The sequence below is a fragment of the Catharus ustulatus genome, chromosome 13 (genome assembly GCF_009819885.2).
Source record: "Catharus ustulatus isolate bCatUst1 chromosome 13, bCatUst1.pri.v2, whole genome shotgun sequence".
NCBI lineage: Eukaryota > Metazoa > Chordata > Aves > Passeriformes > Turdidae > Catharus > Catharus ustulatus.
Genome location: NC_046233.1, coordinates 3,941,494 through 3,958,318, shown reverse-complemented (window position 1 = coordinate 3,958,318; position 16,825 = coordinate 3,941,494). Strand labels below are relative to the sequence as shown.

At 47.5% G+C, this 16,825-nt stretch overlaps 1 protein-coding gene across 1 annotated transcript; it reads left to right on the top strand.

Annotated features, from left to right (window-relative positions):
- Positions 1–11,013: 11,013 nt before the first annotated feature.
- Positions 11,014–13,022, top strand: GPR27 (G protein-coupled receptor 27). Its single transcript, XM_033072016.2, is given in 2 exon segments — positions 11,014–11,039; positions 11,041–13,022. Coding segments are annotated over 2 exon segments (1,137 nt in total). The 3' UTR covers positions 12,152–13,022.
- The last annotated feature ends 3,803 nt before the right edge of the window (positions 13,023–16,825 follow it).

Genomic DNA, 16,825 nt, shown 5'->3' with positions numbered 1-16,825 from the left:
GAGATATACTGTATTTAGTGAGTTCTTCATTTGCTGCATATTGGGAACATGTCAGAACTAAATGATATTGCATAACTTTGTTTTCTAAAAAACAACCTGGCTCACTGCCCCTGGTTTTCTGACAGGTTTGTGTCCAGTCCTGCCTGGGACAGAAGGTTTTCCACACAGTACCTGCTCCACAGAGAAGCTCCTCAAGCAGCTGGTGCCTGCAAGCTCCCAGAGAAGTCTTCCTTCGAATATATCAACCTGCCCAAGTCAAACAAGCTACAAGCCTTTCCTCAGCTCCTATAACTGACATAACCATTTATTAGCACAAAAAGAAGTGCAGTTCAACCAGTTCCTCTCCTCCCTTACTATAAAACTTCCTACAGATAAATTTTGGAAATCTAAAAAAAAAAAAAATCTATAAAATTACATAAAAGTAAAGCCAGTTCATGTAGTGGTGGGCATCTCATAAGTGTCCTTGTAAACACAGGAATCCTATTAACTTCCTCTTGGTAACTGATGGCAGAAAAAAATCTCAGGAAGGACATGTGCATACTAAATTTGTACCTCTGCTTTTTTAGCTGTGAAGCTGTTAAAAAGTACAGGAACGTTGTCCACATCCCAGGAGTAAATGTATTTTTTTTTAATATAACAAAAAAATAAATGGAATAGTTCTTGCTCAATTTATGAACTAAAATCAAGTCAGCTTTGGCCAGGACACTGTGTAGAAACTTTATCCAGAAGAGTGAAAACAAAAATGAAATAGAAAATTGGCTCCAAAATCACTCTCATGGAAACCACAGTGCAGACTTTATGGAGTAGCATCCAAAGGAAGGTGGTTTAACATCTCCCAAGGGACCAAGATTCCTGATTGCCCAAGAGAAGCTGAGCATTAACGAAAAGGCAAGCAAAATTAAAATCTTCCCTTTAAGTTGTCACATAATTGAACATTCTGTAAAATGCTTCATGGGAAAGAGAGGGCATCTCACAACCTCCTGTGAAAATGGAACAGGAACTTGCTAATTTCTGGGGCAGGTGATCCTAGATTTCTCCAGGCTTTCTAATTGCAGTTAATAAAGGAAAAAATGGGTCCAACAACCCTTTTGGTATATTAAAAGCAAATCACAGGATGGAGTTCTGCCAGATATGAGCATGAAGAAGGCAGTACCTACCTCAAGTTAGTGTACAAGTTGGAAAGACATCAGTCTTTCCAGGATCCTTGATGCATTCCAGAATCACAGCTCTCTCTGGTTACCACCACTTGTGAAGGAAGGCTGAGCCTCATCCAAAACCCTTTACAGTTAAATAAGGGCATAGATTGACTTCATCATGCTTTGGAATAGATACCTAGCCATCCTTGGGGAGCTGAACTGGCTTAACCCAGCATCCAATTCGTGCATCAGGTATTAAGAGGCTGGAATTTCTTACTTAGATTTGGATACTGGAATTTTACTTTCATCCTTCCCTGTTCTCCACACTTGGAAAGCACTGGGGCTCTCTGAGGTGCTGAAGAGATGCTCAGCAAAGGTGAGGTCAGGAGCATACATGCAAGAAACTGGACAGATCTCAAAGTTATATGTTGGAAACTAACTCCAAATATCTTGCTTTTCCTGATTTTCCAGTAAAATATCTGCAGTGTTTAAATTAGATATTGCTTCCCCAAACATGAGGATCCCAGAATAGCACCATCCTCAATGCTATTCTGTGTCATAATGTAGTTGGCACCACATCTGGCACTGTCTTTGATGTGCAACATGAGCTAAAATACTGATTTTTTTTTTTTTTTTGATAGGTTTCCCAGTGTACAGCTGAAGGAAACAATGTGCAAGAGTCACATCCTACACACTGCACAAACCATGTTAGCCTGGACTGCAGAGAGAGGCTGGGATGGAAACCCCCTACTACTATGGATATCATTAAAAATTAGTACATTCTAACAGATAAAAATTACAGGATGTAATATTTTTATATAAGCTTGCTGCTCATAGGGGTCATTCCACTTTCTGCATCACACCAGCACGTTTGGCACCTGCCCAAACAGCAAAGCAAAGGCCCCCTCTGGAAATAAACCACTAGAGGGAGACTGACTTCAGCAATGAACACCCACAGGGAGAAAATCCTGCACATCCATTAAAAAAACCAACAGGATTTGGGTCAAAATTGCTCTTTGTCTTTCTTCTTCACACATAAAAGTGGCTGAAATTAAAGGGTCAAGTTTGGTTTCATCAAGGTAAACTGAGAGAGCATCATGTAAATGGGATCAGGCAGTCACGTGTTCTTCTGCTGTTTGTAAGAAAGGTTAGGCCAACTCTATTAAAAAAAAAAAAAAAACAACCACCAAAAAATAACCCAGCCACTGAAAATACTAATAGCTGTATCCTAGCAACATCACGGATTCCATGTGGACTTTGTTCTGGAGTCTACAGTCCTATTTCATCAAAATTATTGACTTTCTCAAAGTCTCTAAACGACCATCAAAAAAACTGTTAGTGCTTAAAAAATACAAACATTTAATTAGTCACATTAATAAGAAAAAACGTAGAGCAGCATTGCGTGCTAGTGCTCCCTTTTCATGGAGCTCAATTTAGCTTCCTTTGAAATCAGTGTCAAAATTCCCACTTTATTCATTGGTAGCAGAGCCTCTCCTTCAAGGAGAAAAGCTGGAAATTGCCCTACAGAACTTGGCAGATGAGGTTTGTTTCCCAGGCTGAGCTCACACATTGCACAGATAGAATTTGTACAGCTCTCTGTGATCCTCCCAGTCATCACGTCCTTATTGCAAAGGTAAATCAATTGGCATGCCAGTGGCATCCAGAGGTTTTCTACAAGGCTTCTGTGCTATGTATATAACCAGTGTCCTTTTTTCCCTAAGCTTTGTTTTTGTTTAATCCCAAAAAACTTTTTCAAGATCTCAAAAAATGTGGAATCCTGCTGGATCATCCCAAAACCCCAGGCCTTGCTTCTCTCAGGTATGAAAACTTCAGGTTTAACAAAGCTCTGGGAGGTTTTTCCTCATCAGTCCTGCATCACTGAAGTGAACTTTGTTGATAAAATGAGAAGGCAAAAGGCCAAATTAATAAAAAATGAAATGACCCAGCCCTTCCAAAGACAAATCCTTTGCACAAAAGGAATGCCTAAGAATAACCCAACCCCAAAACTGCTTCCTTACCAACTTTCTTGATGATCCAAAGAATCCTGGGGCTTTTTGGCGTATAACTCAGTGTTTGGGCAGACTCAGATTTTGGTCACAATTTTCACTCAGATCCAAAGTACATCACAGCTTTTCTGACAGTTTTCATCTGTTATTCCAAGCTCTGCTTCAACAAGTTAGCAAGACCTTTTACCAGAGAGAAAGCACTATTAAAAGAATAGTTTCCTTTTCATCATTCTGCCTTAAAAGCTCAGTTGATAGGATAGTCTGGTGAAAAATGTTTCTCATGCTTTACTAGCCCACAAAGTTGGTTGAGACCCACCAACACTTTAAAACTGCAAAACCTTTTAATGTGCTGTTCCTACAGTTCAAAGTTAAATGACAAGAGAAGGCCTTTGTTGAAGAACTGATTTAAATACAGAAGGGTCAGTTAGTGACTTTCAGCCCCTGAGCATGAATCTGGTGATGGCTGGGTTTGAATTCCAGGCATGGCACTGAGTTGTCTGTGCTGCTCCAGCAGTGGTGGTGGAGAGCCTTGAGCTGGCCCCACGGTGTCACAAGCACTGCAGGATCATCATCCCACTCCAACACCCCAGCCAGGGCGTTATCTCAACAGACAGCACCCGTTTAACTATGAATTTAGCATTCAAGGAATATTCATGGACTCTCTGTTGCAGTTAAATCTCACAGTTTTAGTCACACCAAAGGTTTTACATTGCTCATCCTTTCGTTTCCACCAGTTGTGAGGGGAAGGGGCCATAGCAAGGAGAGGATATCCATTTGTACAGAGTGCTGAAATAAGGGAGTAGTTCTGGCTTCATCTACGCTGTGCACAGTGTAAACCAACAGGAAAGGTAACATATAAGGACAATGGAGCAGCAAAGAAATCAAATTTCAGATTTTATCTACTCAAATTAAAAGATGGTATCAGAAGGTACTTCCAGCACCTCCAATAACTCCCTGATGACTAGATTAATTCCAAAACTGCTCCAACGAGAGCAACTGAATAAAAATTCAAGAGTTGCATACCAACTTCTGCTCCTAGTTATGCCTTGAAAGAGAGTTGTTTGGCTACTTTATATCTGGGTAAAAGGGGAGGAAAAAAGTAAAATACACAATAAGGATGGAGATGCTTTGACCAGCCAAGCAGATTTGAAGGCCCTCTCTAGCATTTAGTAGGAGTAGCAACCTCAGGCTGTTGGTCAGGGATTGCTTTTGATGGCAGACACTGCAGACAACGAGTGGAGAACAGCAAGGGCTGAATTCCTATGAAGAGAATAAAAACTTGCCTTTACAGTGGCTTTGCAAGTGAACTTTCAGTTGTGCATTAGCTCTTTTTTTTTTTTTTTTAACCCAGTGAATTTTCTAGACAGACATTCACAGTAGGTCTATCCAAAAGCAGAGAGGATACTAGTGGAAGTAATTTGGCTCATGACCAGCAGAGGCACCTTTTGTTCTGAAGCTGCCACACTGTCCATGGCGAATTTCCTGTTGGGTGCCAAAGGCCATTTCACTGTGATGAGTGTGGTGGATTCATCCTGTACAGATGAGACACAGCCTCAGTGCAGTGTTTTGTGAGGGCTGAAGTCACACACAGGCAGATGTGACAACGAGTGTAAAGCCTGCTTGTCCCACTGGCTGGTTTTACCTCACCCTGTGGAGAAAGCTGCAGCATGCACATGCACACATGGAATCAGGAACACACTTATTGCAAGATTTTCCAGCCCTGCTAATGAAGAACTTGGGGCTGAGAAGCACTGCAGCAGCAGAGCCAAGGGCTGGCAGTGCTCCTAGAGGCAATAAGCTGCTTATCTCTGGCCTAAGGAGTTTATAGCACCCATGTATCCCCAAAAGCTCATTAGCTCTTCAGCAAGCAGCTGAGACATTAGATGCACAAGCAGAACAGCAGTGGCTTGAGTTTGCTACAGCACAGATAAAACTTCTGGGCTTGGTTAGTCTGCAGCAGGCTGGCTCAATAGCCTGAAGCAATCCCACTTATGTATAAACTGGAGAAAGCCTGATCTTGTGAAATGCTCCTTAGTGTCTGGCTTTGCTGGTAGGAGTGTGTGTAGCTAAAACTCAGCCTGCCACGAGGCTGCACCCACGCCCCTGGTACCCACCAGGAGCCAGAACCAGCATCTGGCAGCATCCCCTGCCACAGCAGCAGAGGAACCATGTGCCCTGACACAGCTCACATTGCATCTGCTTCCACTTGCCCTGCACTCCTCCATCACTCCCTGCCTCTGGGACAGAGGTGTGGGAATGCAGCCCAAGCAGCTGGCCTGCATCCCATGGAAGACAGCTATGGACACAGGAAGAGGACAGGGAAATCTCTGCCTAGGGAGATTTTAATGGAATGGCTTTTCGTAACTGTCTCAGCATGTCCATGGGACTGGAGAGCAGCTATGAGCTCCTGCAGAAAGCCATCGTGCCAGGGATATTTCCTGCCTCACAGCAGCTATTCCTTGTGTCACAGGGGAGGTCTTCTACAAAGGAGCTGCTTCTGAAGAACAGTGTGTCACCAACAATTCAGCAGGTTAAGTTTAGCAGAGACAGTGATAGAAGTGAGCAGGAAGGAGCTATTCTTCCCCTCCGCTTTTCTTCCCTCTCCATTGAGCAAAGCCTTTAAAGACCAGGTCCCTTTGCAGAAGGCTACAGAACTTTTAGCAAGTGGCATGCATGGAGGCTTTCACAGCCATGATACCTGTGTCTGGTTATTTCCAGTCAAAATAATCTCCTACTCAATTATGGAGAAGAATAGAGAAGCTCAGCCTGACTCACAATCACATGGGGGAAAAATGAGAGGAGTTGTTCAAGTTCAAAACGTTCATCTTGCTGTGGAGGAGGATTAGTACTGCTGTGGAAGGAGGCTCTCTCTCCCCCTGCAACAGCACAGCACTAAGGGATGGAAAAGACCCGAGTCCACTTCCCTGCTGTGCCAAATATACTCCTCCGTTCTTCCCTCCTCCCTCCCCAAGAGAGCATATGAAGTATTAAACAGCCAGGAATAAGCCCTTGGAAAATGTGATTGCTAGCTGTCAGATACCCCTGTCACAGAGATGCAGCTCTGTGACTGTGACTGCAGATCCTCCACTGCCATCCAGGAATCAGGATTCAACCGTGACATTAACAGTCCCATCCACTCTGGTCTCATCTGTACATTTTGCACTACTGTGCTAATAACTATGGGAACAAAACCACATCCAAAATCCTTCATGAGTGTTCTGCTGCCCTTCCCAGCCTGATGGCACTGCCCAGTGTCCCATCCCCAAGCTGACATCTGGATCCTCTATAAGCAAGAGGCAGGGTGGAAGTTTTCCAGCATTGTTTAAATCTGTCTTCATTTCTGTGGCAAGTACCATGGCTGTACCCCGGTTGCAGAGGGCAAGCATGGCTCCTGTGCAGAGCAGTTATTTTGGGTAGTACTGTAAATTTTGCAGATTTTAATCTTCTCACGCTGTTTTCACATTACCCAGTGCCCAAACATTACCTTAATGTGTCATCTTCTGTTCTGTCATTGCCACAAAGTATTATCATGATCCTTGTAAACACCCACAAACCTCCCTCATTAGCTCCTGACAGTCCCTCCTCCCCTTCCAGGGATGACTGATAGCCACCATTATGCTGATGCCATTCCCTAGGCTGCAGCCTCGTGGTGTGCTCATTCCTCTCCTTCTCTAGGGTTCATAGCAGCTCTCTCCCATTGCACTGTTGGATTTTAAGTTTCCTTGGACAAAGGACAGCTTTTTGTTTTGCTTGTGTAGCACCCTGGTCCCTGACTCAATCCACTAGTGCAAAGATAACACAAATAATGAGTGTCATCCAGAGAGCTTTCTGGGAATTACAGGAAACTGGGAAGGAGGACCTTTAATCTTTTTGTGCCAGATCCAGCTCAAGCCTCTGTTATTCCTTTTTGCTCCAGACTGACCTTTCCATCTCCTTGATTGCAAAGCCTGAAAACTTTTCCTTGCCTGAATTATCTGTGACAGCAAAATTGCTTTGCCTCACTGCTCTCACCTGTCCTGCTTCCCCGTGGTGTGTGAGCCATGGTGGAGCTCAGGGATTGTCCTTTAGGCATGTCCAGACATTTCCTACTTATTCCCTTACATCACACCAGGGACAACACTGATTTCTACTACACTGTTACAGGGGTACAGTAGAGTTCTCTTTCCAGAAATGTTAGGCAGAGCTCGCAGCCACAGGAACACAAATAAAACCACTAATAATAAATGGATAAGGATTCAGGAAGCACACCAGTGACTGATAGAAAGAAGGCAATATGCCACACTATTTGCTGTAAGAGTCCCTATTTCAGCTGTCTTTCCTGTTCAAGGCAGTGAGAGGAGAACATGAAGAGGCAGCCAATTCAAGTAAAGCACGCTGAAAGGTCAGAGGAATCCATCTAGCTTGTGCAGCACCATTTTGTAAGCAGAGAATAGCTCTTCATTAAACTCGTTTTGTGAAAGTGATTGAAGGGAGAAAGGAAAATAGCTCAACACTCTCATTACAATCTCTGGGAATTACCTGTTGCCCATGACTGCTGTGATGGGTCTGGCTTTTGTCTGGCTCTGCCCAGATCAATGGACACACAGTGCTTTCCAGCCCCTGCCACGGCACTGGAGGAAGGAGCTCTGTGTTTCAGTGTGCACCCCTGCACAGAGGTGTCCCTGCTTGGCTGGGGCTGGACACCTGGCAGAGCCAAGCAGCCAAAAGATGAAGGCTTTGCCCTGTGGATACAGGGCAGTCCCTGCTGCTCCTTCTGGCTCTCAGTGGTTGACACTTCCACAGCCACTGCAGTCCCTGCAGGTGGGAAGAGCTCCTTGAAGCACCTCTGCAACAGCAAAGGGGTTACAAAATACCCTAGCTCTATTTTTTAATCAAATGCTCTAAATCTGGCACTAATATCCAAGCTGAGACTGAGGTTTGAAGTGGATGGGGCTGATGCAACAAGACACGAAGCAGCCTGAATTGGTGTTGGCTTGCCTGTATGGGGTCAGCCAGGTGGGGCAGGGAGGGCTCTTCTCCTGGCAGGGTGTAACTGAGAGGCAGAGTTATCCTGGTGGGTCTAATGCCAGGTCAGCCCCTTTGGGAGGTGAGGAGCCTGCTCATAAAAAGACTGTTAACCCCCTGCCTGCCCCTTATTTTCTTCATTCCTTCTGGCTGTCCCTTTAGTGTCACATCTCTCTGTCAGCCAGATTCTAGGCTCACACCTCCTATAGCCCTATATAACAGCCTCATCAGGGAAGCAGCCCTGGGAAAATGGATGAAACACCATTCCCTGCCGGCTCTCTGCTCGCTACAGGTGGAAGAAAGATGAGCTAGCAATTTGCTGCTGGCCTGGCAAGATAGCAGCGAATTACGGCAGCTCCTGAGCCAGCTCAGATGCGCTGGCGAGCGTTCAGGGAGAGGAGAAACCCTTCCCGCAGGAGCGGAGAGGGAAGCAGGTGTGTTATTCCCTTTTGTTCACTTGATGGCAGAGATCACAGAGCTAACGCGGGCCATGAGGGCTCCTCTGCTCCTCTGAAAAGCCACATGCCCCAAGGACAATCGATCCTCGTACTCACGTTTGGCACAGCACGCTGCTCCTGGCAGCCTGCCGTGGCAGAGCCGGTCCCTGCGCTGCACCGGGGGCAGCCGCACACGCCGTGTCCCGGCTCCTCCACAAAGACACCGCTCCTGACAGAGGTGCCAGGGATGCCGAGGGGACACCGCGAACCCGGCACTCGAGTCACTGCATGAATGTGAGAAACGCCTGGAAAATTGCACAAAGCACTGAACAACCCGTGGGCAATTCTCTGTCACAGTAAAACTTCGGTGCAAATGAGAAACCTAACAACTGAAAACAGCTCAGATGCACTGGTAGGAAGCAAAAAGCAGCCTCAATTATCTACCACCTATTTTTTTTCCCCTCTCAGGATATCTTTGGTCTCCTAACACTGCAATAAATAATGGACACAAACCAGATCCAGGGGCAAATGTACTCCTGTGTGATACAGATTGCCCTCGACACATCTTTGGGCCAAAGTCTGGCTTTGATTCACCACTGTTAAAATGCTAGAGTTCAGCAGAGCTGCTCTGGACGTCTGGTGGCACGATCAGGGTCAGAGCCTGGTCCCTGCTACCTGCAGAGAGACTTTCTGAAACCAGCCAGAAAGATCCGCCCAAAAGATGCTCCACCAACCTTCGCTTTTGGGCTGATGTAGATGATTTAATTGCTACAGTTTCTGGAATAATGCTGAATTTACTGATGGCTTTTAATAGAATGCTCAAAAAGGATTTCAGACGTGTCCTTCACAAGAGGCCATGAAGGAAACTCAGTAATAGTACGATAATTGCATTAGCATCTCCAGTGAGCCCAGGGCCGTGCGTTGGTGCATGCCTTACAAGGCACGCAGAGAGGCCTTGCCCTACATACACAAGGATGGCAAAGTGGGAGAGAGAGGACGAGGATCTGTGTCTCACTGGCCTACATTAAACTGCCCACTGTAAACCTGCACCACCAGCACAGGTGCATCAGCAGATGCTCTGTGCTGGTCAGGTCAAATGTGGTTTATCCAGCTCACAAAACCTGCCCAGCCCTCCGTGGGTCCTGTGTAACTAAGCCTGGGAGTTGATAAGCCCTGAACAACACAGAAACATGGAGAGCATCCTGTTTGATCTTCTTAAGACCTCAAATGACAGGTTCCTCTAGGAACTCAAATGTCAGGCTCCTGATTTGCAGAGGCACCTTTTCCTTGATGTTCACAGCGAAACATTTCCCCTGTAAGCTTGCTGCAAGCCTCCTTCCCCTCCAGGCCCCCTGCCAAGCAAGGGACATCACACTGGGATGCTGCACTGCAACAGGTGCTGCTGGGCTCGCCTTGCTTGTGAGCAGGAAGTTAAATGGCCATTTAGCACGGCCAAATCTAGCAGAAGCACACTGGTGACTGTGACACGGGCGTATCACTAATGTGTGGCTATAGCGAGCCAACACACATGCCATGGCTACCAGTATGTGTGTATGGGCACATACACATCTGTCTTATGCTCAAATACACTGTCTCCATCACTGTGAACGTGTGTGTGTGAGCATCGCGCTCCCCTGCTCCTCCGGGAGGGATGCAGGGGATCCCCGCCGCGGCCGCTGGGGTCGGACAGCTCACCGCACCCACCGCATGGAACCGAACCCCCCGCATCCCAGAGCCCCATCCCGGCACTCGCCCCCGCGGGAGAAGGGCGGGGGCCGGGGTTCCGCCCAGCCCAGCCCAGCCCAGCCCAGCCCAGCGCCGCTGCCATCCCCCTGCGGCAGCGGGACCTCCGCGCCGCTCCGCGCCGCTGCGCGCCTGGCTCAGCCCCGCGCTCCGCAGGGGCCGGGCTGCGCGGGGGGCGGAGGCGTGGGCGGAGGGACGGAGGAGCAGCAGGAGAAGGAGGAGGGAAAGGAAAAAAGGAGGGAGAGAGGGAGGGGGATTTACCCCATTGTCCTCGGCGGGAGCTGGGCAGAGCCGCCACCGCCGCTGTGCGCAGGCTCGCCCGGCCCCTCGCCCGGCGCGGAGGAGCAGCTGCCGGCGGTAAGGGGAGGCTCCGCTGCGCTCCGTGCCCCCACCCCTCCTTCCCCCCCCAGCGCATCCCCGATGCCCCCGGGGCGGCGGCGGCGGCGGGCGCGGAGCTAGCGCGGGCGCGGAGCCGCATGGCCCGCGGGGAGCGCGGCGGCAGCGCTCCGCCTCGCCGGGGCGGCCGGGGCGGCGGCGGCAGCGCGGCTGCGGGCATGGGGGCGCCGGGCGGCGCGGCCCTCGGCCCCGGCGCGCTGCCGCGGCGCTGAGCCCCCGGGCTGAGCCCCCGGCCCTGCCCGCGCGGAGGAGGAGGAGGAGGAGAGGAGGAGGAGGAGGAGGAAGGACCCGATGGCGAACAGCAGCGAGCTGGGGAGCCAGCAGCCCGCACCTGCCCAGCGCCGGCGGCCTGCTGAGCGCCTCCGGGCTAAAGCTCGCCACGCTGGGGCTGATCCTCTGCGTCAGCCTGGCCGGCAACGTGCTCTTCGCCTGGCTCATCCTCAAGGACCGGCACCTGCACCGCGCGCCCTACTACCTGCTGCTGGACCTCTGCCTGGCCGACGGGCTCCGCTCGCTCGCCTGCTTCCCCTTCGTCATGCTGTCGGTGCGCAGCGGGGCCGCCTGGCCCCACGGGCCCCTCAGCTGCAAGGTGCTGGCCTTCCTGGCCGTGCTCTTCTGCTTCCACGCCGCCTTCCTGCTCTTCTGCGTGGGGGTCACGCGCTACATGGCCATCGCCCACCACCGCTTCTACGCCAAGCGCATGACGGGCTGGACCTGCCTGGCTGTGGTGTGCATGGTGTGGACCCTCTCCATGGCCATGGCCTTTCCCCCCGTCTTTGACGTGGGTACCTACAAGTTCATCCGGGAGGAGGAACAGTGCATCTTCGAGCATCGCTACGTCAAGGCCAACGACACGCTGGGCTTCATGCTCATGCTGGCGGCCGTCATCGCCGCCACCCACCTGGTCTACATCAAGCTGCTCTTCTTCATCCACGGCCACCGCAAGATGAAGCCGGCCCAGCTGGTACCGGCCATCAGCCAGAACTGGACCTTCCACGGGCCGGGAGCCACCGGCCAAGCGGCTGCAAACTGGACGGCTGGCTTTGGCAGGGGGCCCACGCCACCCACCCTCGTGGGCATAAGGCAGGCCACCCACAGCCAGATCAAGCTGCTGGTGCTGGAGGAGTTTAAGATGGAGAAAAGGCTCTGCAAGATGTTCTACATGATCACCTTGCTCTTCCTGCTGCTCTGGTCCCCCTACATTGTGGCCTGCTACCTGCGGGTCTTCATTAAGGCCAGCTCCATCCCCCAGGTGTACCTGACCACCTCCGTCTGGATGACGTTTGCCCAGGCAGGGGTCAACCCGATCCTCTGCTTCATCTTCAACAAGGAGCTCAGGGTGTGTCTCCGAGCCCACTTCCCATGCTGCCAAAGCATCCAGAGCACCCAGGGCACCATCCTTTGCGATCTCAAGAGCTTTGGGATGTAGGGGGGCTTTTCTCTTTCTAGAAAAGAAAGATGGATATAAATTTCCATGTTTCTGCATATGAGCTCAAGAGAGTGTGACCTGTGGGGGACATACTAAACCACCACCCAGCACCCAAACCTTAGGCTGTAAGAAGCTATTTATTTATTTTTCTATATTTTGCGTATGCTCTCTTCAGAACATAACAGGTTGCTGTCTATGGGACCAGGTACTTGAGCAGAACACCCCCAAACCTTAGGCAGTAAGAAGCTGTTTTTTTCTTTGTGATTGTGTGGTTTTTAAAAACAAAACAGGGCTCCGAGTTTCTGGTCTTGCTTCTAACGTTTCTAAACATGATTCCAACAGATATGGATTAAGGCCATGACATTTTTTTTTTGTTTCCCTATTCCTGTCTGTTTTGATAAAGGCTTAACAATTTTACTCATGTAATATTTGATAAGGGCCAAGACAATTTTATACTAAAGTTATTTTTGATGACCTCAAGGGGTGTTGTTTTATTATTATTTGATTTTCAGTGAAGAACATGAAGAGGACGTTCCTGATGTGGTCAGAAGTCAGTTTTGGTGGGAGCTGTTGGGTTCATTCATTCTCAAATGGTTTGAGTATTTGAAGCCGTTAGTTATAACTTTTGCTTGACATGCAAACAGTGTAGAACTAATTTCAATTTTTCTTGTTGCACTATTCATTTGGTAATATTTCCGAACTATTTGTGAAACGTGATTTTAAAATACCAACTTTAAAAATAAGCAACTATAGCAGTTTTTAAAACCTAGATTGAAATTCATATTTTACTGCCTTTATAGGAAGTTATCTACAAACCTGGGTAATACTTGTACATTTTGACTGTTTTCTTTAATAAAATATTGAAAACCTTTACTGTATGTAATTGTTTCAGAATGGCAGCATTCTGCTTTGCTGACAAATAACTTGTGTATGTGGAAGGTTGTATGTCTTGTGTCTGAGTAGATTTCACAGCTAAGGTTATTATGGACAAGCACAATCCTTATTTGCTGTTAGATCTCAATTTAGGTGTTTATACCAATAAAAGTGACTGAAGCTATTTTTAAGAAGACTTAAATTCATGATGGGCAACAGGTTTAAATAGCACAATTCTTTGTGTCTGCTGAAACCAAATTTCTGCTGTAGCTAATTGCTTCTCTGTTAATGATAGGAAAGAGTGTGTAATTGTGGATGGCTAATTTCAGTTGGCAAAGCAGTTTTTTAACACTGTGGCTTGGTCAATACCATACTCATTTATAAACTGTATTCTTAATGGGAAGCTTACATTTATTAAGCATGGATTTTAACCTGCTCTGTTCTACAAAAATGTCTCTGGAAGTATTTTAACCAGTAACCTGATGGCAGGATCCTGGCCCAGCTTCTCAACTGTCTCAGAGGAAGCTGCCCCTGAGGTGCTTCCCTTTCTGATGGCTCATGTAACGTTTAACAAACGTGCTGGAGGAAGTCACACACAAAATGGCAGGGATACAATGAAGAAATCTGCATCTGCTGGGTATTTCTGTAGAGAGTAGCCCAAAATTGGTAGACATCAACTGAGAAATAAGTCACTGTCCTGTGACTATGAAGGGAGCACAAAAGAGACAGAAGAGGGCAAAGGTGGCACCTTCAGATTGAGGCAGGGAATGGATGAGGTGGGACTGGGACTCCTGGTCTAGTTTAAGTCTTATTCTCCAACCCAGCTGGGATGTGGACACCAAAAGGCAGCATTTCCTACAGTGCATAAGGAGAAGGTTGCAATTTGAGTTTTTAGTACAGTTACAGCACCAATGCTGCCAGAACTGGGCTCAGAAATATTATCATGGATGGTTATCTTTAAAACAAAGAGGGACTAATGATTGTTTTAAAGCTTCTAAAGCATTTTGAAAATGCACCTGGGTACAGAAGGAAATCTGTCACATACTTCAGATCACAGCAGCAGCTGGTTATCAGTGCTAATTACATTTTCAGGCTGGAATATGATGATAACTTAGTGAGTCTTGGAGAGTGATGGGGTAGAACTGTGTTACAAAGATTATGGGGCAAGGCATAGATGCTGTTCCTGGGAATTGTGTTCCAAGTATACTTTACACCGCTGATTTACTTTTAGGTCTTTTCTGCAGGGTTCCAACTTTTGGAACTTTTCTCATATCTCATATTTCCTTCACAAGCTGCCTACATAGTAAGGACCTAGAACTGTGATCTGTAACTCAGATCTTGCAATCTTTTTCCTAATCCTGCTGGTAACCAAGCCAATATTTTCTTTCTCTTTACTCTATTAAAAATGTTTGATATTTTAGCATCCTCTCTCTTCCAGGCTATAAGTAGTATGGTTATGAGTCTATTTAAACCACAGAGATGGGAAAATAGTTATTTTAAAACCTCCTTAAAAGCTGCTAGGACCAGATTTTTCACTTCTAGAAAAAAAATGAGCACAAGTTGTAGAGTCAGTCATATATGCGGGGGATGAAAACTCACCTTTGGGTGGCCTGATGGTTTTATTTAGGCTTGGCTTATCAAGCAGTGCTGCTGTATTGAATGCCAGCCTCTGTGCAGAGCATCCCCTGGCTCAGTGATGCCCTCACGAGATGGGTGAGTTGGTTCTTATCTGGTGAAGATAACGGGTGTTTTCTCTCACCCATCAGTGGCAGCCAGACCCAGCCTTGCTACAGCACAAGCATACAAAAAAAAAAAAATCTGTATACCACCCTTTTGCTTGCACACAGCTTCCAGGGCTGTCTCAGGACTCCTGATGTACTCTGAGGGCAAAATCAGTGCTGTTTGAAGTTAATGTTTGAAGTTAATTTTATATTTTAGGTACTTGTGATGTCAGTCAGATTACGATCCTGGCTGTGATAGTACAAAAGAGAAGGAACTCCAGTTGCTTTAATTCAGGGTTTAGATGTGTGTTGTACAATAGGGCTTAATTCCAACAGATGTGAAACTAAGTATCAAGGACATAGCAGAAAATTAAGGAGTGTTCAGTGCCAGCACACCAACTAACACCACTTTGCTGGCTGAGAGTGCACCAAGAAAGTATGGAAAACCAGAAAGGGCTGGGGAAGCACCAGAGGATAAACATTACTTCTGAAACCTGAGAAAATGCAAGAAAGTTGCAAAAAAATAGTACTCCAAAGCCCAGCATTAGCATGTTCTCATAGCAGCCTTTAGTCTGCATGTGGGGAAAGTGGGTCACAGAGATTAAAATGCTTTGACCAAGATCAGAGAAGGGGTGTCGGGGAGGATGAAAACCTGCTCTGGATTAAAAAACAAAAAGAGAGAATAATGTTGGGGAGAATGGAATGAGCACAGGCAGCCATGGTTGGTGCTGTTGGGACTGTGAGGTGTGGCTGTAATAAATCCTCCATCCCACAAAACCAGAGAATTTTCAGACTCACTCAGGAGTGTCAATGGCTGAGACTCAGTGAGAGCTGGGTGTTAATAATTACTCCAGTGTGAGAAGTTATTGCTGCTTGTACAAGTCCTGGGCTCTCTTGCAAAAAATCAGATGGTTTGAACCCCTCTCCCCATCCCCACTGACCAAAACACAAAGGTTTGGTGGTCTGGGTGGGGCTCTCCATCGACCTGTGCTTCACCAGAATGTACATTCACTCTTCTCCCCCCCTCCAGGCAGCTGCATGATAGTTTTCCATATTCTGGGCACCAGAAGTGCTGAGTACCACAGGAAATACCAATATCATCTCCCCCAGAGATTCTTCACAGTCTGGCTCAGAGGTCACAGCATGCTGCTTCTGCATATCTGTGGTGAGGGATTGCGGTTGTGCTGAGAGCTGCTCCAGAAAAATCTGATTGCTGCTGGCATCTTCACTCACTCACCAGGTATTTAACACATTCCTTACAAGCGTTTCCAGTCAAAATCTTGAAGCCAGTGGAGGTTTTTAGTATAGACTTAAATGTCAGGCGAGCTTGAAAAATGACACTGGTCTGAAATCCCAGTTAGCAGCTAAGATGATCTCTGATTTACAGCGCTCACTGCCTGCAGTACACTGGGGTGCTTGTAGCTGTGCTGTTGGATTTGGAAAGAGTTTGCTAGGAAAGGAGCTGAAGCATTTGGCCTCAGCCAAATTATGTTGTTGTAAAGGTCTCGTTCTGTGGTCGTGCTAGAGGTGGGGGATGAGCAGGGCAGGCGTAGCCCACAAGCTGTCATCATTTGCTTTTCCAATACCAGGGCTGCACAGAGGAGGCAAAGCTGCCTCTCACAATGGTGTGGAGCCAGTAGCCTCGAGGAAAAGGGCAGGAATTTGGCTGAGTTCTGATAGCAACAGTTCTTTCCTGAGGCTCTACCTGGATGTGGTACAGCTACATCTTCAGAAGGCTGCTCTGCCATATGCTGTGGGACTGCCCTGGGACACGCTGTGTGGAGCTCAGGGGAGAGCAGAGCTGGCATTTTCCCTCTCTTCCCAGGAAAGGATGTGGCTGGACCTCTGCCACTCACCCCACATGGTTAAGCACAGTCACCTTGCTCTTTGGAGGCACCTGCACTTGCTCAGAATTGCCAACAAACCGCCCTGAGGGAAGTGGCTCCAGACAGAGTGACAAACACATATTGGCAGAATGCAATGCTAAGTATCACCTCATTAGCTCAGGCTGCAGATTGGATCATTCCACACAGTATCAGAATACCCCAGAAACCTTATTAGATAGTTATGCTGCTAATCG